Source organism: Sapajus apella, unplaced genomic scaffold (genome assembly GCF_009761245.1).
Source record: "Sapajus apella isolate SASKATOON/1434 unplaced genomic scaffold, GSC_monkey_1.0 scaffold91, whole genome shotgun sequence".
Taxonomy (NCBI): Eukaryota; Metazoa; Chordata; class Mammalia; order Primates; family Cebidae; genus Sapajus; species Sapajus apella.
The window spans coordinates 8,535,799-8,554,235 of record NW_022437031.1 but is presented as its reverse complement, the minus strand read 5'-3'; the positions used below and the strand labels follow the sequence as shown (position 1 = coordinate 8,554,235).

The 18,437-nt window shown below is 43.8% G+C and overlaps 1 protein-coding gene across 1 annotated transcript in view; it reads right to left on the bottom strand.

Moving 5' to 3' along the window:
- Nucleotides 1-18,437, bottom strand: part of GCNA (germ cell nuclear acidic peptidase) — a 37,428-nt gene that overhangs the window by 1,190 nt on the left and 17,801 nt on the right. Inside the window, 7 exon segments of the mRNA XM_032255934.1 lie at nucleotides 207-350; nucleotides 353-403; nucleotides 2,013-2,175; nucleotides 3,727-3,871; nucleotides 6,954-7,029; nucleotides 8,040-8,957; nucleotides 14,717-14,802. Coding sequence (XP_032111825.1) covers nucleotides 207-350; nucleotides 353-403; nucleotides 2,013-2,175; nucleotides 3,727-3,871; nucleotides 6,954-7,029; nucleotides 8,040-8,957; nucleotides 14,717-14,802 — 1,583 coding nt within the window.

The window sequence follows — 18,437 nt, the reverse complement described above, 5'->3', positions numbered from 1 at the left end:
GGGTTGTCAGAGACCGGGGCACCAAGCTGCAGCAGGGGTCAGGCCGGCTCAAATTACACAAGAGAAAGGAGAAAGAGAACATGGAAAGGAGGGGAGGTTCTCCTCCTCAATTCAGACAGCCGCCTAGTTAAAAATCACTCGAGAGCCACTTGGAGGCCCCAGCAAAACATAACTGGGAAAAGTCTGAGGACAAGAGTCTTAGCTGGTTTTGCACTTAGTACATTCATAATGGACCTTGAAGGTAATCTTATAGCTATGGCAACAGGTGGCCTTGGGCAGCTCCAGGTGCACCCTGTTGGATTTCCTGGCATAATACTTCCACGTGTCACCATAACAATGACGGAAACCATGAGCCAGGAAACAGCATGGCATATTTCATGCATCAAGGTATCCTGGATTTGATCTTTAAAGAATAGAAGGCTGGGCGCAATGGCTCATGCCTGTAATCCCAGCACTTTGGGAGGCTGAGGCGGGTGGATCACCTGAGGTCAGGAGTTCAAGACCAGCCTGACCAAAAAATGTTGAAACCCTGTCTCAAAAAAAAAAAAGAAGAATGGAAAGAAATTGTGAGCACTAAAACCAGTCCCCTTCTTTTTGTTTGAGACAGAGTCTTGTTTTGTCACCCCAGCATAGTGGCGTGAGCTCAGCTCACTGCAACCTCCACCTCCCGAGTTCAAGCAACTCTCCTGCCTCAGCCTCCCGAGTAGCTGAGATTACAGGTGCACACCACCATGCCCAGCTGATTTTTTGTATTTTTTTTTTTTCAATAGAGATGGGGTTTCACCATGTTGGCTAGGCTGGTCCCGAACTCCTGACCTCAAGTGATCCACCCACCTCGGCCTCCCAAAGTGCTGGGATTACAGGCCTGAGCCACTGCGTCCAGCCTCAATCCTCTTCTTATCTGCTACCCAACAATCCCTCGACTTTCAGCCCCATCAGACACAAGGCTATCTTCCAGAAGCACATGCAGGTGGGCATGAGTGTTACCTTCCCAGGATTCTCAAAGTGAAATCTCCACCTACTTCAACCCGATATTGTTTATGGCAAAGAGCCTTCGGTGAGCAGGTCTTTTTGGAGCAGCTCCAACATGCTCATCTTTTTGTGAGGCACTGCCAGAAAAATATCCAGACAAGATCTAGTTTCTGCCTCCAGGAACAGAGGTGGGTGGACAGGGTGGGGAGCAATCACTATGGCCATGAGATTTGCTTAGGGGAAGCTCCATGGAGAAAATGAGACCTCAGGGGCACTTACTAATTGATTGAATTTCCAGTCAGGAAGGTCATTCTGGGTGTGGTAAAACACGACTGTGGCACATTTTTAAAAACATTTGAGAGACTGAGTCTCGCTATATTGCCCAGGCTGGAGTGAAATGGCTATTCACGGGTGCAATCATGGTGTGGGCTTAAGCGAGCCTGTCAACTCAGCGTCTGAAGTAACTGGGACTACAAGTGTGTGCCACCACACCCAGCCTGTGGTATGTTTTGAAGGCCAGTGTGAAGAGAGCCTGTCTGGGCCATGGGCTAGTAGTAGAGTACTGAGAGACAAGATCGGCCAAGGAGAATGGGAGCAGATCACAATGGCCTCAAAACCCTGGTTTCTCAGCAGGAAAGCAATGCAGTAGCATGCGGGAGAACAAACGGAGCAGGGATGAGGGCCTGTCTCTGGATGGAGGCACAGATGGAGAAGAAATGGTGAGCTACTGTGAAGGAAGATTTGGTGACTGGCTAGACAATAGGGAACCTTGAACCTCAGCTCCTGAGACAATGAAGATGCTACTGCTGGCAAAGGGGAAATGCAGAGAAAGGCAGGCCTGGTAGAAAGATGGATGGGCTTGATTCACAGGGATGGTGAGATATCCAGTAATTATGTCCTCTAAGCAACACACAGTATACCTGCCCACCCAAAAATGACAGTTCAAGCTGTAACACAGGCTACCAGCTAGGAGTAATTTCACAGGCACAGTGTCAGAAGGAAAGAGCATAGTGGTGAAACTGCCACAATCCTGCAATCACCTGTAGATAGCTGCATGCCAATCTGGATCTTTGCTGAGATTTTCATGCCAATCTGGATCTCGGCAAAGCACTGCCTGTTTTGGTACGGCATCTCACCAGTGCTGCATGGGCCAGGAGTTTTCAGCATCTTGTTATTCCAGGCAATCCGTCGTTTCTCTTGCAGCTGAGAATGAAAAGCAAACGAAAGGAATCAGAAAAGCAGTTTAGTTTTTTGTCGTTTTTTTTTTCAGACAGAGTTTTTGCTCTTGTTGCCCAGGCTGGAGTGCAATGACACAATCTCAGCTCGCTGCAACCTCCGCCTCCCAGGTTCAAGCGATTCTCCTGCCTCAGCCTCACAAGTAGCCAGGATTACAGGCATGTACCACCACACCAAGCTAATTTTTTGTATTGACGGGGTTTCACCATGTTGGTCAGGCTGGTCTTGAACTCCTGACCTCAGGTGATCCACCTACCTTGGCCTCCCAAAGTGGTAGGATTACAGGCGTGGGCCACTGCACCTGGCCCAGAAAGCAGTTTTAAGCAGACCAGAAAATATGACCTCCAGAATTTTTTACCATCTAATAAAAAGGAAAAGAAACTTTCTCCCCCAGGTTCTTGGCTCAGAGCAAGTTTGAGAAGAAACTTATTCAAAAAGCACACAAATCAAAACATTCCGGGGAGAATAAAAGCCACATCGAAGTCTGGGTAAAGACAACGAAAAGGCAATCAGGACACAAGGGAGACTGCTAGAACACGTGAGTGCAGGACTTGGGCTCTCTTGTCCTTGGGGCAGCTAAGGAGAGAACAACAAGCCTGCTGAGGTGGGTGGGGCTGAACTGAAAATGCAACTCAGAACACTTCAGGTTCCACCCATCTGATGTGACACCACTGTCATCAAGAAAAGCACCAAAAGCTGGGGAATCTTTAGGAATATATGAGAACTTCCCTCCAGAAAGTCTTGTCACCAGAGACAATGAAGTCTGAAAAATCTAATGACCAATAGGTCTCTCTGCCTCCAGATTTTATCCAATCCAGTCCATACCCACAGGTTACTGTCAGGTTAATTTCTTTCAGCAGGTTAATTTCATTCGCTCCCTGATGCACCTCATCCCTATGCAGTGGTGCCTACTGATGTAAATTTAACCTGCTCAAACCAGATTCCCAAGGCCCTCCAGTATCTGGTCCTAAACTGTCAAAAAATAAGAGCTTACTAAGTCCTAGGCCCTGTTCTAACGCACTGTATGTGTATTAACTTATATAAGTGTAACAATAATCCTATGAGTTAATAAGTATCATGTTGTCCCCATTTTACACATGAAGAAACTGAGGCCAAGTAACTTGTTCAAGGTCACACAGCTCTTTTCCATTATCCTTCCACATGAATCCTCTCTTCCTGATTGTCAAGCTTCAACTCTCCTTCTCCCCCATCCTGTTGTTCTCACCACTTACCATCCTTTAAGAACCAGAGTCTCACTTCCTCCAGGCAATGTTACTTCCTGGCTGTTGAGGCTGTCAATGATTTCTCCCTCTGCTGATCTCCTGAGGTAACAGCTGTCTGTCCTACACATTATAACTCATACACATTCTCTACTGCTTTTACCTGTACCAGGGCTCGTCTCCCAACCTCAACTGCCTCTGCTCAAGGGTGGGAAGTATACATGGTTAGCACACCTCGCTGCGCCAAGAGTACTGGTGTATAGCAGGTGCTCAATCAGTGCTCGTTCACTGATCCTACCTTTTTATCACAGTCGGTTGTGTTAAACAGGTCGTAGATTCTCTGAAACAGTTCATCCTTATTTTGCTCTAAATTTTTTCCAGAGTATTTCTTTGACTTTCCAAGGCCATGCAGGAAACTTCCATGGACTTTGCACTTACAAGTCCTGCAAAGGTAAATTCAACTGAGATTTATGAAGCTAAATAGAGAGAAGGAATGCACGCATTAAGTGTCTTGTGAAGAGACCCTGAAAACCTGTCGCTTCCCTCTTCCACCTAGATCCTTAGATGAGGGCATTTCCCAAGCATCCGTCTGTAGCCTTTTCTCTTCACTCTCTGCAACCCTCAGAGGTGTGAATGAAGCACATGGTTTCAACTTCAATGAGACTTATCCCCACATCTGTATCTGTACTCTGGAGCTCTCTCCTGAGACCTAGTTCTGAATTTACCATTGCCCAGTGCAAACTTCCAACTAACAAGAATGTATCTTGTATCTCCAGCTAAAGTGTGTTCAATTATCAAACTTCTGTTACAATTGGCTGAAAAACCTCAAAGCCATTTTAAAATTCCTTTTCTCTCTTTATTTGTGCAATTGGGCACAGAGACAGACTATCTTTCTTCACACTTTCTCTTCCAGCCAGCCCCTCTTTTCCATCCCCCTGGTTCCTACTCTAGTTCAAGTTCTTATCCTACCCTTTATGCCTGGATATGAGAACATTCCAGTGTTCCTTACCCCCAGGCTCTTTCTCCTCTCAATCACACACACCCCTCCCTCCAGATTCATTTTCGCAGGCCATGCTCCAATTAACGTCCCCATCTGGTTTTTCACTGACTGCTTGGCCTCACATTCATGGCCAAGGTCAACCTGGTCCCAAGCTTTACTCCCAGCTACCACTGCCACTCTAGCCAAAGCGGGCAACTTAAATGTTCCCTGGATACAAATTGTGATTTCCCACATTTGTGCCTTGGCACAATCTATTTTCCCACAGCTAACAATGACCACATGTCCACCTCTACCGAGAATAACAATCTGTGTAGCACTTTAAATATGCAAAGAACTTCCTTTTGCATTGTCATATTTAATCCTCACAACCGCCCTTCAAAAAAGCTACTACTATTTTTACGCTCTCCACTGTGCTCAGAGGTCAAGAGACTTGCCCAAAGGTCACAGAGACAGTGAATCTCCTGATCCAAATCTCATGGTATTTGGTTAAACCACAATCGCTGCCCCATCTTTCAAGGCCTAATTCAAAGGGCACAAAGAATAATGCTGAGCACATAAAGGACTCATACTATAATAACTATTATTTAAAAAGAAGCATTTTTATCTTAGCTGGAACAGTCCAGTAAGTCCACAGATGAGCCCAAAGAGCCGGAAAGATAGAACGGGAGCAAACGCAGCAGGTTTCTGACTAAACAGAACTCCTAAAACTGAGATTTTGCCAGAACACTTATTAAACCTTAAATCACAAACTAAACCCTATGTGAGGAAATTGGGCTGCAGAGCAGTTAAGTACCAGACAAGACATAGGTTACGGAAGGGTCTTCATCTCAAGCCTAAAATGGGGGACTTCTGCCTCCAATTACTTAGACCTGAAAGCAAATTTACATCAGTATTTAAGGTGGCAGATGCAAACCTGAACCCTCTGCAGACTTTGGCAGAGCCTGTGACCCATGTGTTTGTGCTCACACAAAGCTGGCCTTTTCGCTTAGCATACTTTTGCCTCAAGGCCTGAGCACCTTCACATCAGAGAAACCAACAAGACCCGAAACTGGGTATATCAGACACCATGACCAGCAAGCAGCCTCCACAAGCACAGTGCCAAGCGTAACAGGAAGCCTCCAGACTGCCACAGGAAGTGCTAAACAACAGTTAAGAGTCCAAAAAGGCTAGCCTCCTTTGCATAATGCAGACTGACGACACAAAGGGGCAGCTTCTCCCTTCTTTTGTCACGCTCTAGCAAAGCAACCTGGGAGCTACCCAAGACACACATCCCTGGAGGCAAAGCGGCTTAAATATGTAGCTAGGAATCCAGAGCAGAAACCTTGCTGAAAGGCTATCCAGCCAAGAGAGCACTTGGAAAGCTGCTACCGGCTGCCTCAGCCAGCACAGAAACAGACAGCCCTTCTGCTCAGGTCCAGGGTGACCTGGTGCCCCTATGGCTGACACATTAGTCCTTTTCCCCTCCCTTAAGATACACTTATTGTCTCCAAATACTACTTAAAAAAATAACATATAGTCTTTCAAGTACATTCCTTGTCTTGTAAGACAATTCAGATGTGAGTATATATTACTTTTCAATGAAAGTAAAAACAAAGAAAATTATGCTTACTGTATCAGATTTTTAAGGAAAAAACTAAGAAATTCCTGGAATCTAAATAAGAAAATATATTAATTTTTTGCCTTAAGTATTAACATGACTTTGGTCTAAATGATCAGTTGTTGTTTCCAGTATCAACTATATATAGCTTAATAAAAATAAAGGAATGACAAGCAATCCATTTCATCCTAACATTTAAGCTTTAAAAGTTCATAAGAATATACACACTAAGAGTAACTGGGTTCAGCCAAAACACTAGAAAAACCTGGAAGACAATCTTGACCACTCTCCCTCCAATTCCAACAGATCAATGTGTTGCTTCCACTTTCTCACCATTTCCACTGCCTTTGCCTTGGTTTAGAGCAAAGTGGTAGCCATGAGGCTGTATCCAGCCTGAAAGAAAGTGTCTTTTTATTTTTTAATTTTTTAATTTTTTTTTTTTTAATTTAAAGACAGGGTTTCACCATGTTGGTCAGGCAGGTCTTGAACTCCCAACCTCAGGTGATCCGCCTGCCTTGGCCTCCAAAGTGCTTGGATTACAGGCGTGAGCTACTACGCCCAGCCAAAAGTGTCTTGTTTGGCTACACATCATTCTTTGATCTGAGTTGAAGGACACGGGCAATCTGAGAGGCCAGAGCTGCTGTCGGGGCAGACAGGCCCCCCTCTATCCGGGTAACTGTAGGCACCTTGGTAGAGAGCCCATGCCTAACCTCAAAGACTGGGGAAAGAAGCAAGGAGGAAGTCAGTGGGTGGTGTTCTCCCTTTCTTGGGCCCTCCCACTCAAGGATAGAAATCTTGAACTCCAACCCCATCCCAGCCACACTCCTTCATCCCCTTGCAGAGCACCCCTACCCAAGTGCCCAGTGTACTACCCAATGTGACAACTGTGCAGTCAATTCCTGTTCAACTGAACATGAGCAGTACATACCTAGTCTTGCGATTTTCAACTTTTGCTGCACCGGGTTTCTTCTTTGAATGCCCACACTTCTTATGTCCTTTATCAGCTGAAAGAAGAATAGTTTACTTATATCCTGAAAATTGGTATCATCCAGAGACTAACAGAAAGGTAAACCCAAAAGGAGCCCTTACAGCCAAGTCCAGTGCAACATCTCTAAACAAAACTGTCTGAAGTGGCGTACTGCCACCTTCATCATTCTCAACCATCTCACCCACATGAATTCACAGTGCTGCCAGCAGCATGAGCTGGGCAGGATTCTGTCACAGGAACCAAGCACTATGAGGGTCCAGGAGTATGCCCTTAGAAGCTAGACAGTGTGGGCAACCGAAGCATGTGCAGTCAAAGAGGTGGTACAGCACAGCTCATGCATTTGCTCTGATGAGTGGCTCATATCCTAGGCAGCACCTTCACCCAGTGTGTAGCAAAGGCCAATTTTTCTGCCTTGGCCTAGGACCCATCCTGCCAGCTGCTCTGGCTAGAGACTTGTGTTATCAATAATCAGTCATTCATACACTTAAAAAACTTATTGAACCCCTATCACGTCCTAAGCACCAGTCCAAATCCTGAGAGAGACTAAAAAATGAGGAAGAGTCCTCTCATGAAGAGGCTCACAGTCTACCAGGGCAGTGCCAAGGTGGGACAGACTCAGAAACATATTCTAACAGTGTGACTAGTGCTTTGGTAGAGATGCGCTCCAGAACTTTGGTAACCCGAGAGAGAGAGGAGCCACTCTGACTTATGGCTTCATAGAGGAAGTGATAATTGGGCTGAGTCGTAAGAAAAGTAAGATATCCTCAGGACATAAGGTTTAGGGAGACAGCACTCCAGGCTGGTGAACAGCAAATACTAAGATACAGGAGCATGAGAAAGATGTGGCCATTCCTCCCCCGTTCCCAGAATCATCGTTTCACCAGGATGAATGCCTCCTGGGGCCACAAGGAAGTTGCTGAAATGGCACAGGGCTGACGAGGAGGACAGGCAGACTAGATAAGACAGGCACATTTGGCAGGCAAGGCACATTCAGTGGGACAGGCATACTTGGAATGACTGGCTTACCAGGTGTCACAGGTACATTTTTGGTTTTTGCCTTCCTCTTCCTCAGTGGCTCCACAATACTTTCAGTTTTTGCCTTCCGTTGCTTTAGTGGCTCCACGATAGTTTCGCTTTTTGCTTTCCTTTTCCCTGACTGTTCCACCCCAGGTGCAGGCTCCACCTCAGTTGGCAGCTTTCTCTTTGAAACCTCCAGGTTAGCCTCAGGATCACTCAGTGGACCGCAGAAATTCTCACCAAGATCCTGCTCACCAGCCTCATCCAGCTCTTCTTCATCTGAGGCAATTTGGCTTTCATCACACAAATCTTCTTCTGCTGGCACAGGAACTTCCAAATCATCACTATTGTTGTCAGGAACTTCCCAATCATTGCTGTCATTGGGAACATCCGAATCATTACTGTCTTCATCGGGAACATCCGAATCGTGACCATCGTCATCGTCAGGAACATCCGAATCATGATCGTCATCGGGAACATCCGAATCATGACTGTCGTCGTCATCGGGAACATCCGAATCATGACTGTCGTCGTCATCGGGAACATCCGAATCATGACTGTCGTCGTCATCGGGAACATCCGAATCATGATTGTCGTCGTCATCGGGAACATCCGAATCATGACTGTCACTTTTGGGAACATCTGAATCATCACTCTTGTCTTTGGGAACTTCTGAATCATCACTCTTGTCTTTGGGAACTTCTGAATCATCACTCTTGTCTTTGGGAATTTCTGAATCATCACTCTTGTCTTTGGGAACTTCTGAATCATCACTCTTGTCTTTGGGAACTTCTGAATCATTACTCTTATTGCTGTGAACTTCAAAATCATTACTCTTCTTGTCGTCATCGTCATCATCATCATCACTAATAACTATTAGGGGTCCCTGGATGGTAGGCTTCACATTATAACGTTCCATATCCTTACCTGAAATTCAAGAGACACAATCATATGTAAATATACTCTCTCCTTCTTTACACATTAAATTTCAGCAGATTACTTCGCACAAATTAAGACAGGAACTGTAACATTTTGAACAGCAGTTAAGAATCAGTTATTTTAAGGCTGGGCACAGTGGCTCATGCCTGTAATCCCAGCACTTTAGGAGGCCGAGGCAGGAGATCACTTGAGGTCAGGAGTTCTAGACCAGCCTGGCCAACATGGCAAACCCCATCTCTATTAAAAATACAAAAAATTAGCCAGGCATGGTGGCACACGCCTGCAATCCTAGCTACTGGGGAACCTGAGGCAGGATAACTTCTTGAGCCCAGGAAGCAGAGGTTGCGTTGAGCCGAGATAATGTCACTGCACTCCAGCCTGGGCGACAGAGTGAGACTCCATCTCAAAAAAAAAAAAAATGAGTTATTTTAAAGGGGACACCAACAAATGGAAAGATTCCATGTTCATGGATTGGAAGAATCAATACTGTAAAAATGTCCATACTACCTAAAGAAACCTACAGATTCAATGAAATCCCTATCAAAATACCATTGACATTCTTCACATAACTAGAAAAAAACCATTCTAAAATTTATATGGAACCATGAAAGATCCAGAATAGCCAAAGTTATCCTGAGCAAAAAGAACAAAACTGGAGGAATCATATAACCTGACTTCAGATTACATTACAGAGCTATAATAACCAAAACAGCATGGTATTGGCATAAAAACAAACACACAGACCAATGGAATAGAATAGAGAATGCAGAAACAAATCCACACACCTACAATGAACTCATTTTAAACAAAGGTGCCAAGAACGTACACTGGGGCAAAGGCAGTCTCTTCAATAAATGGTGCTGGGAAAACTGGATATCCATATCCAAAAGAATGAAACTAGATTCCTATCTCTTGCTACGCAAAAATCAAATCAAAATGGATTAGACTTAAATCTAAGACCTCAAACTATGAAACTACTACAAGAAAACTACAAATACCCCACAAGCAATGGTAACCAAAGCAAAAATGGACAAGTGGGATCACATTAAGTTAAAAAGCTTCTGCACAACAAAGGAAACAATCAACAAAGTGAAGAGACAACCCATAGAATGGGACAAAATAACTGCAAACTAGCCATCTGATAAGGGATTAATAACTAGAGTATATATGGAGGTCAAACAACTCTATAGGAAAAAAATACAATAATCCAATGAAAAATGAGACAAAAGATCTAAACAGACATTTCTCAAAAGAAGTACAAATGGCGTGCCGGGCGCGGTGGCTCAAGCCTGTAATCCCAGCACTTTGGGAGGCCGAGGCGGGTGGATCACGAGGTCAAGAGATCGAGACCATCCTGGTCAACATGGTGAAACCCCGTCTCTACTAAAACTACAAAAAATTAGCTGGGCATGGTGGCGCGTGCCTGTAGTCCCAGCTACTCAGGAGGCTGAGGCAGGAGAATTGCCTGAACCCAGGAGGCGGAGGTTGCGGTGAGCCGAGATCGTGCCATTGCACTCCAGCCTGGGTAACAAGAGCGAAACTCCGTCTCAAAAAAAAAAAAAAAAAAAAGAAGAAGTACAAATGGCACACATGCATATGAAAAGGTGCTCAACATCATTGATCATCAGAGAAATGCAAATCAAAACTACAATTAGTGACCAGGCACGGAGGCTCACACCTGTAATCCCAGCAGTTTGGGAGGCCAAGGCAGGTGGATCACCTGAGGTCAGGAGTTCGAGACCAGCCTGACCAACATGGCAAAAATCCATCTCTACAAAAAATACAAAAATTAGCCAGGTATGGTGGTGCACAACTGTAGTCCAAACTACTTGGGAGGCTGAGGCAAGGATAATCACTTGAACCTGGGAGGTGGAGGTTGCAGTAAGCCGAGATCATGTCCCTGCACTCTAGCCTAGGCGACAGAATGAGACTGTCTCAAACAAAACAAAAAACCAAAAAAGCCAAAAAGGTATCATCTCGCCCCAGTTAAAATGGTTTTTATACAAAAGACAGGCAATAACAAATGTTGGTGAGGATGAGGAGAAAAGGGAACCCTCTTACACTCCTGGTGGGAATGTAGATTAGTACAACCACCCTGGAGAATAGTTTGGTGGTTCCTCAAAAAACTAAAAACAGAGCTACCATACAATTCAGCAAACCCATTGCTGCATACATACTCAAAAGAAAGAAAATCAGTATATCAAAGTGATAGCTGCACTCCCATGTTTGTTGTAGCACTGTTCACAACAGCCAAGATTTGAATCAACCTAAGTATCCATCAATAGAAAAATGCAGGCCAGGTGCAGTGGCTCGTGCCTGTAATCCCAGCATTTTGGGAGGCACATGGATCACTTGAGGCCAGGAGTTTGAGGCCAGCCTGGTCAAAATGGTGAAACCTCGTCTCTACTAAAAATATAAAAATTAGCCGGGCATGGTAGCACATGCCTATAGTCCCAGCTACTCAGGAGGCTGAGGCAGGAGGATTGCTTGAACCCAGGAGGCAGAGGCTGCAGTGAACCAAGATTGTGCCACTACTCTCTAGCCTGGGCAGCAAAGCGAGACTCCGTCGCTTAAAAAAAAAGCAAAAACAAAAACAGATGAATGGATAAAGAAAATGTGGTACATATACACAATGGAGCAATGGAGTACTACTCAACCATAAAAAAGAATGATATCCTGTCATTTGCAACAACCTGGATAGAACCGGAGGTCATTATGTTAAGTGAAATAAGCCAGGAACAGAAAGACAAACTTCGCATGTTCTTATTTATTTGTCGGGTCTAAAAATGAAAACAATTGAACTAAAGGAGATACAGAATAGAAGAATGGTTACCAGAGGTAGATAGTGGAGGGGTGTGGAAAAGTGGGGATGGTTAATGGGTACAAAATAAACAGAAAGAATAAGATCTACTATTTAACAGCATAACAGGATGACTATAAGTCAATAACTCAATTGTACATTTTAAAATAATTAAGAGAGTATAACTGGATTGCTTGTAACACAAAGGATAAATCCTTGAGGGGACAGATACTGCATTCTCCATGATATGACTATTACATATTGCATGCTTGTATCAAAACACCTCATGTATCCCATATAAATATATACATCTACTATCTACTTACAAAAATAAAAAATTATTTTTTAAAAAAGAAATTTTAGATTGTTTTTCCCTCTATTTTTTATTTTACTGAGAGCAGTGACAGATCAAATAGCAACCAAATTCATGCGTCAATTTTCAAATCACAGTCTCTAAGTAGCAAGATTCAGTTGTTGCTCAGGGCTTCCCAAACACAGGCCTGTAGACTTGTATATTTTCACTGGTCCACAGCAAAATAAGATAAAATAGAATAATAAAGTGTTATTTTGCCCCCATCAAGCAAAATTTCTAAAATTTAAAGGACTGTCCTTTATTTTGTGATTATATCTTGGTTAAACTTTTGGTGCTCTTTACAAAATTACAAAAATAGCAAATGGTAGCTGAAGTTTTTTTTTTTTTTTTAATTTCCTTCATTAGACAAATTAAAAATTGACAACTCTGTTGGTCACCAAAATTTCATTCTTTAAATTAGTTCGTAAGTGCAAAGCTCTCAGAGCCACTGATCTAAGAGCCAGGAGAAAGTCCCAATGCCAGCAATCTCTGAGAGGCCTCGGGAACATCTGGGACATCACTGCCTGCACTGAAAGGAAGCCAAGTGTGTCTGATGCCACATGCTCTTTGGAGTCTGTTTGGAGCTCAAGTTCTAGGTTTGTATGATTCTGGATGCAAAAAAAATCTAAAAATCTAAACCATAGCATAGGCAAGATGTGAAAGATATATTTATGGTACAAAAACTCTTTATCCTAAAACTGCAGATTTGAGGTAATATATTTTGAGTCTCATCTGTTATTTGAATTAATTATGAAAAAACTTCAAATACACAGTAAGGGAAGGGAAAAGGAGTGGATGTTCCTATGGTAAAAAGCCCCACCTCCTTCCTAGAAAACTTAAAAGATTTGCCACCTACAGCTGAAATTAAAAATTAGAAAAAGTAGGGACACACTGCTTACAATATATTTTAAAATGACTACATACAGCAACAAAGGTTGGAGTTATGCTTTAGAGTTTACTGGGCCTTGTTTTCTGTAGAACTGTCTAAATAAAATGAAATGCCACATAGAGAACAGTAAAGAAACATACAAAGCCTTTCCTATAGGAGCATCCTTCATCCCTCCATTGCTGGGATGGATGCCCACAGTTACAGTCCACAGGCCAGCAAGGTAAGAGCAGCCTTAGTTGAAAGTTCACGCTCAAAAGAATCTCTCTCTTCTGATTCAAGGAGTCAAGCACCTGGCAGCCTCCAGTTGTGAACTGGTTTCTGGCTCTGTCACCCCTCCCTGCCCTCAAGCTGCCTCCTTGGAGTTCCTTTCACATTTCAACAGCTTGTCAAGTCAGACCCTCTACTCTGTACTCAAACCTCTGTCCTGCTTAAGCATAGCCATCCAGAGCTAGAGAGAGGAAGCAGGGAAAGAAATTCAAAACGATGGGTGATGGAACAATAGGAAACTAGCATTTCAAACCACCTCTCCCTTCCCTGCTCTGATATCCCGGGTTAACTAAGAAGTTCTGGCTAACAATAGCTCTTGGGTAATTATCTAAGAAGTAGCTGGTGCTGGTCAGGCCCAGTGGTTCACACCTGTATCCTAGCACTTTAGGAGGCCAAATCACTTCAGGCCAGGAGTTCAAGACCACCCTGGCCAACATGATGAAACCCCATCTCTACTAAAAAAAAAAAAAAAACACAAAAATTAGCTGGGAACGGTGGCAGGTGCGTGTAATCCCAGCTACTCAGGAGGCTGAGGCAGGAGAAACACTTGAGCCTGGGAGGCGCAGGTTGCGGAGAGCTGAGAACACACCACTGCATTCCAGTCTGGGCAACAGACCAAGACCCTGTCTCCAAAAAAAAAAAAAAAAAAGTAGTTGGTGCTTTACGGGCCTTTCATTTTCAGTGGAGTTTGGCTCACCAAACATTAACTAGGTGTATCATGTATCATGCCCTACACCTGTACTGGGAGAACAAAGGTCAATGAAATACTGTCCCTAGTGCTTAAAGTTTCTAGTCTTCCTGTGTTTCATGCCCACTGAGCAGGTAGGTTTTAAACTGAGTTAAGCTCCAAGCCTCCCAGAAGGTTAAAGGGGCTTCTGAATCCAAACAGGCTCTAAGAAATACAAGAATCTGTAGAAAATACAGAGGGACTGGCAAACAGCAAAGACCAACAACTCAATGGAGAAAATAAGGATTCTTCCCAACACGACACTGCCAGCTGGCCCATAAACCACCACCCTTCAAATTGAAAGGAAAAATGAGCCAGGCCTCTTATTCCTTTCTTCTTCCTCGTCATTCCTACACATAGAAGGGGGAGAGAGGAAGAGGGGACTACAGAGCAGCTTCCATACTTCCCAGCCTCAGTTCTTGACCACCCACCCCCACCCCGCTTCACTGATGTAGCTCTGGACAGGTAAAATCTCTACTGAGGGGGCCACCAAGGTCTCAGGCAGCGAGAACAGTTGCTGCTGCTGGGAAATTAACAAGGGGGTATAGGGAACCCAGCCACATTCACATCCAGCACATATGAGGAAGGAAACGGTGGCACTTGCTGCTGAGGAATTCCAAAGATAAAGTCTGCGGACACTGATCCTGAAACTACCATGTGTGATGAGGCTTTGGGGCTCAGCCACTTCTCTAACAAAGTGATATATACTTGCCGTCATGGTTTGTTTTCAGTATCTTAGCTTTCTTCTCAGAGGGGTAGCATTCGTTATCAGAGTCAGAGTCAATCACTACCACGGAGCTGAGTGATAAGACAGGAGAAAAACAAGAGAGAAGTATGAATGCGACAGTCTTCGTTTCATGGCATTTCCCACCTTTTCTGATCTTGACCATTTGTAAATTTTTTGTTTCCCACAATAACTCTGTTCCCCTCCTTTGGAACTACTCAATCCTTCCATTCTACCTGATTTTCTATCTTTTTCCATCTTTCTACAACATCATTCCATCTGTCTCATATCTTTCTAAGGAGGAGTCTGTCACATACTGAGAGTGAAATGGGCTCTGTCAGATTATATATATTCAGATAGTTTTGGTGCAGGGAAAAATCTGATCAGGGAGTTGTCATTTTTCTTTATCAAATTTTAGGTCCAGTTGTCTGAGAAGGGTAGAGGGCCTCAGATGGAGAGAGGCAGCCTCAGAGTAGGGAGATTCTCTTCAGTGCTACTCTCTACAGCATCAAATCAGGACTACCATCTTGAACTGACAGACTGCTCTGGTAGGTGTCAAATTCAACAGTGCACCTGCACCACCCAGGGTACCAGTGGTGAGAACCCCCTGGGGTCCTCATCCTTGGCTGACCCTGGTATTTGGCTCAGAAGTTCCAGCAGGTTTAAACTGACCACCCTCCTGTCTCCAAATAGTGTATAATAAGTATAATATACTTTCATAATGAAAGAAAAATACTTAATACACTGTTACAGGACATACTGGCACCTGCTACAGACACACATGTTCATCTGTTTCCACTATGTTTACCACTTCTGACATTGCCAAGTTGATAGGCGTTTATTATCCTATTGACTACTCTATCCTTAAAACTCTTTTTGATTTCTGGGAAACAGTTGTCTTTTGGTTCTTGTCTCACCTTTCCATTCACCCGTCTTCCTCGACTCATTCCCAGGACTCATCCACAGCCCTCTCATGACAATACAATCAATTATTAATTACACCAGCCCAATCCATTATATTGAGCCCAACTTTTCTTCTGATTTCTAACTCCAACTTTCTACCTGGATGTCCTGTGGGCAGGGTTGATATGCTGATATATACAAACTGATTTGTTTATTAATAGTATCCGTCCTCACCAGCAGCCAATTCCTGCCTGTGCTCTGTTGGTTGGTAGAAAGTTTTGAATATCAGCCCTGTCTACAGGCTCCTTGATTCTAGCATGACCAAAACCAAACTCATCACCTTCCTCCCATATCTATTCTTCCTATATTATTCCATATATAGACGCCACGTGGGATTGGACCAAAACCTGTGGGCACTCCTTGCAGGCTCCTTAAAATTGAATTTTTAAAACATTTGTTCACCATCTATCTAGCAGAGACTGGAATAAACTTATTCTCTTTTTTTGAGACGGAGTTTTGCTCTTGTTGCCCAGGCTGGAGTGCAATGGCACAATCTCAGCTCACTGCAGCCTCCGCCTCCCAGGTTCAATCAATTCTCCTGCCTCAGCCTCCTGAATAGCTGGGATTATAAGCATGTGCCACCATACCCGGCTAATTTTGTATTTTTAGTACAAACGGGGTTTCTCCATGTTGGTCAGGCTGGTCTCGAACTCCTGACATCAGATGATCCACCCACCTCGGCCTCCCAAAGTGCTCGGATTATAGACGCGAGCCACCACGCCTGGCCAGAAACTATTTTTTCTATTTAAAAATCAGACACATTTCAACTATCTAATAAAGACTTCATTATGTACAATATTATATACCGGAATACTTCTTAGGAGCCATGATAGAACATTTAAAATGAATATAACAGCAATGGAAATACTCTGCATCTTTATAGTAGTGATGGTTACACTACCACATATGGTTGTCAAAATCTATCAAACTATACACCTAAAAAGAGTTAATTTTGCCATATGTAAATCATACCTCAGTAAGCCTGACTTTTGGTCAGGCACGGTGGCTCACACCTGTAATCCCAGCACTTTGGGAGGCCAAGGTGAGTGGATCACCTGAGGTCGGGAGTTCGAGACCAGCCTGACCAACACAGAGAAACCCCATCTCTACTAAAAATGCCAAATCAGCTGAGCATGGTGGTGCATGCCTGTAATCCCAGCTACTCAGGAGGCTGAAGCAGGAGAATCACTTGAACCCAGGAGGTAGAGGATGGAGTCAGCTGAGATCGCGTCATTGCACTCCAGCCTGGGCAACAAGAGTGAAACTTTAACTAAATAAATAAGCCTGACTTTAAAAATACAATTAACAAAACTAATCATCAACAACTAATAGCTTTATACGATGCTTTATTCGGCACTAGAATTTCAACTGACTACAACTGACTTCATTTTTTTTTTTTTTTTGAGAGTCTCATTCACCCAAGCTCAAGTACAATGGCACAATCATGGCTCACTGCAACCTCCACCTACCAGGTTCAAGTGATTCTTTTGCCTCGGTCTCCTGAGTAGCTGGAATTAGAGGCGTATGCCACCACACCCCGCTAATTTTTGTCTTTTTAGTAGAGAAGGGGTTTTGCCATCTTGGCCAGGCTGGTCTCAAACTCCTGACCTCAAGTGATCTGCCCACCTTGGCCTCCCAAAGTGCTGGGATTACAGGCATGAGCCACCACACCAAGACTGCAACTGCTGACTTTAAATGACATTTCACACATTGGTGTCAGGAGTTGGTGTCTTACATGTTGTAAAAATACTCAACAGAGATCAGAGCTAGCCAGAATACAAACTTTCCCAACCTGACAGCACTATTTGGCTTGATGGGGGGAACAAGAATGACCAATTCACATTTGTACAGTAATTCAAGGAAACAATGTGGAAACCATAGTTATCTAGAACCATACTTGGTATTTACTCCAGTAATTTTTTTCAGCAACCCGTATAGTTAGGCACCTGGGCAACAACCCTCCATCTAGCTCTGGCTAGAGCAGAGGATTCATTAATAGGAAGAGTAGCAGACGAGGCTGAAAGATAGGTTATGGCCAGGTCACAGAAGGCGTTAATTATTGTTGGGGTAAACAGCTTGATTTTTCTATTATGAGCTATTTGAATTGGGGACTGACATAACCAAAGCAGTGCCTCAGGAGATTCAGCTGCAAGTGGTACACAGACTGGAGTAAAAGACCAAGGTGAGGACGCCACTTAAAAAGAAGTAAACAGGCCAGGCGCAGTGGCTCACATCTGTAATCTCAGTGCTTTGGGAGGCCAAGGCAGGCAGATAATTGGAGGTTAGGAGTTCAAGACCAGACTGATCAACATATGAAACCCTGTCTCCACTAAAAAGACAAAAATTCGCCAGGCATAGTGGCGTGTACCTGTAACCCCAGCTGCTCGAGAGGGTGAGGCAAGAGAATAACTTGAACTCAGGAGGTGGAGGTTGCAGTGAGCCAAGATTGTACCACTGCATTCCAGCCTAAGTGAGCAAGACTCAGTCTCAAAAAATACTAAACTAAAAATAAAAATAAAAAGGAATAAACACTGATAAGTGCTTAGACTAGCAGAGCCTGGAATATTCACGCACAGTTCACAGAGATACCTTGCAGAAGAAACTGACCACTTAGATAATGGGTCGGGGACAAGGACTCTAATATTTTGAAACTGACTGTGATGAGAAACAGCCATTGTGATCCTGCTGAGAACCAGTGTCCACAGAGGAAATGTGAAGTTTACTCTTTTTTTTTTTTTTTTTTTCC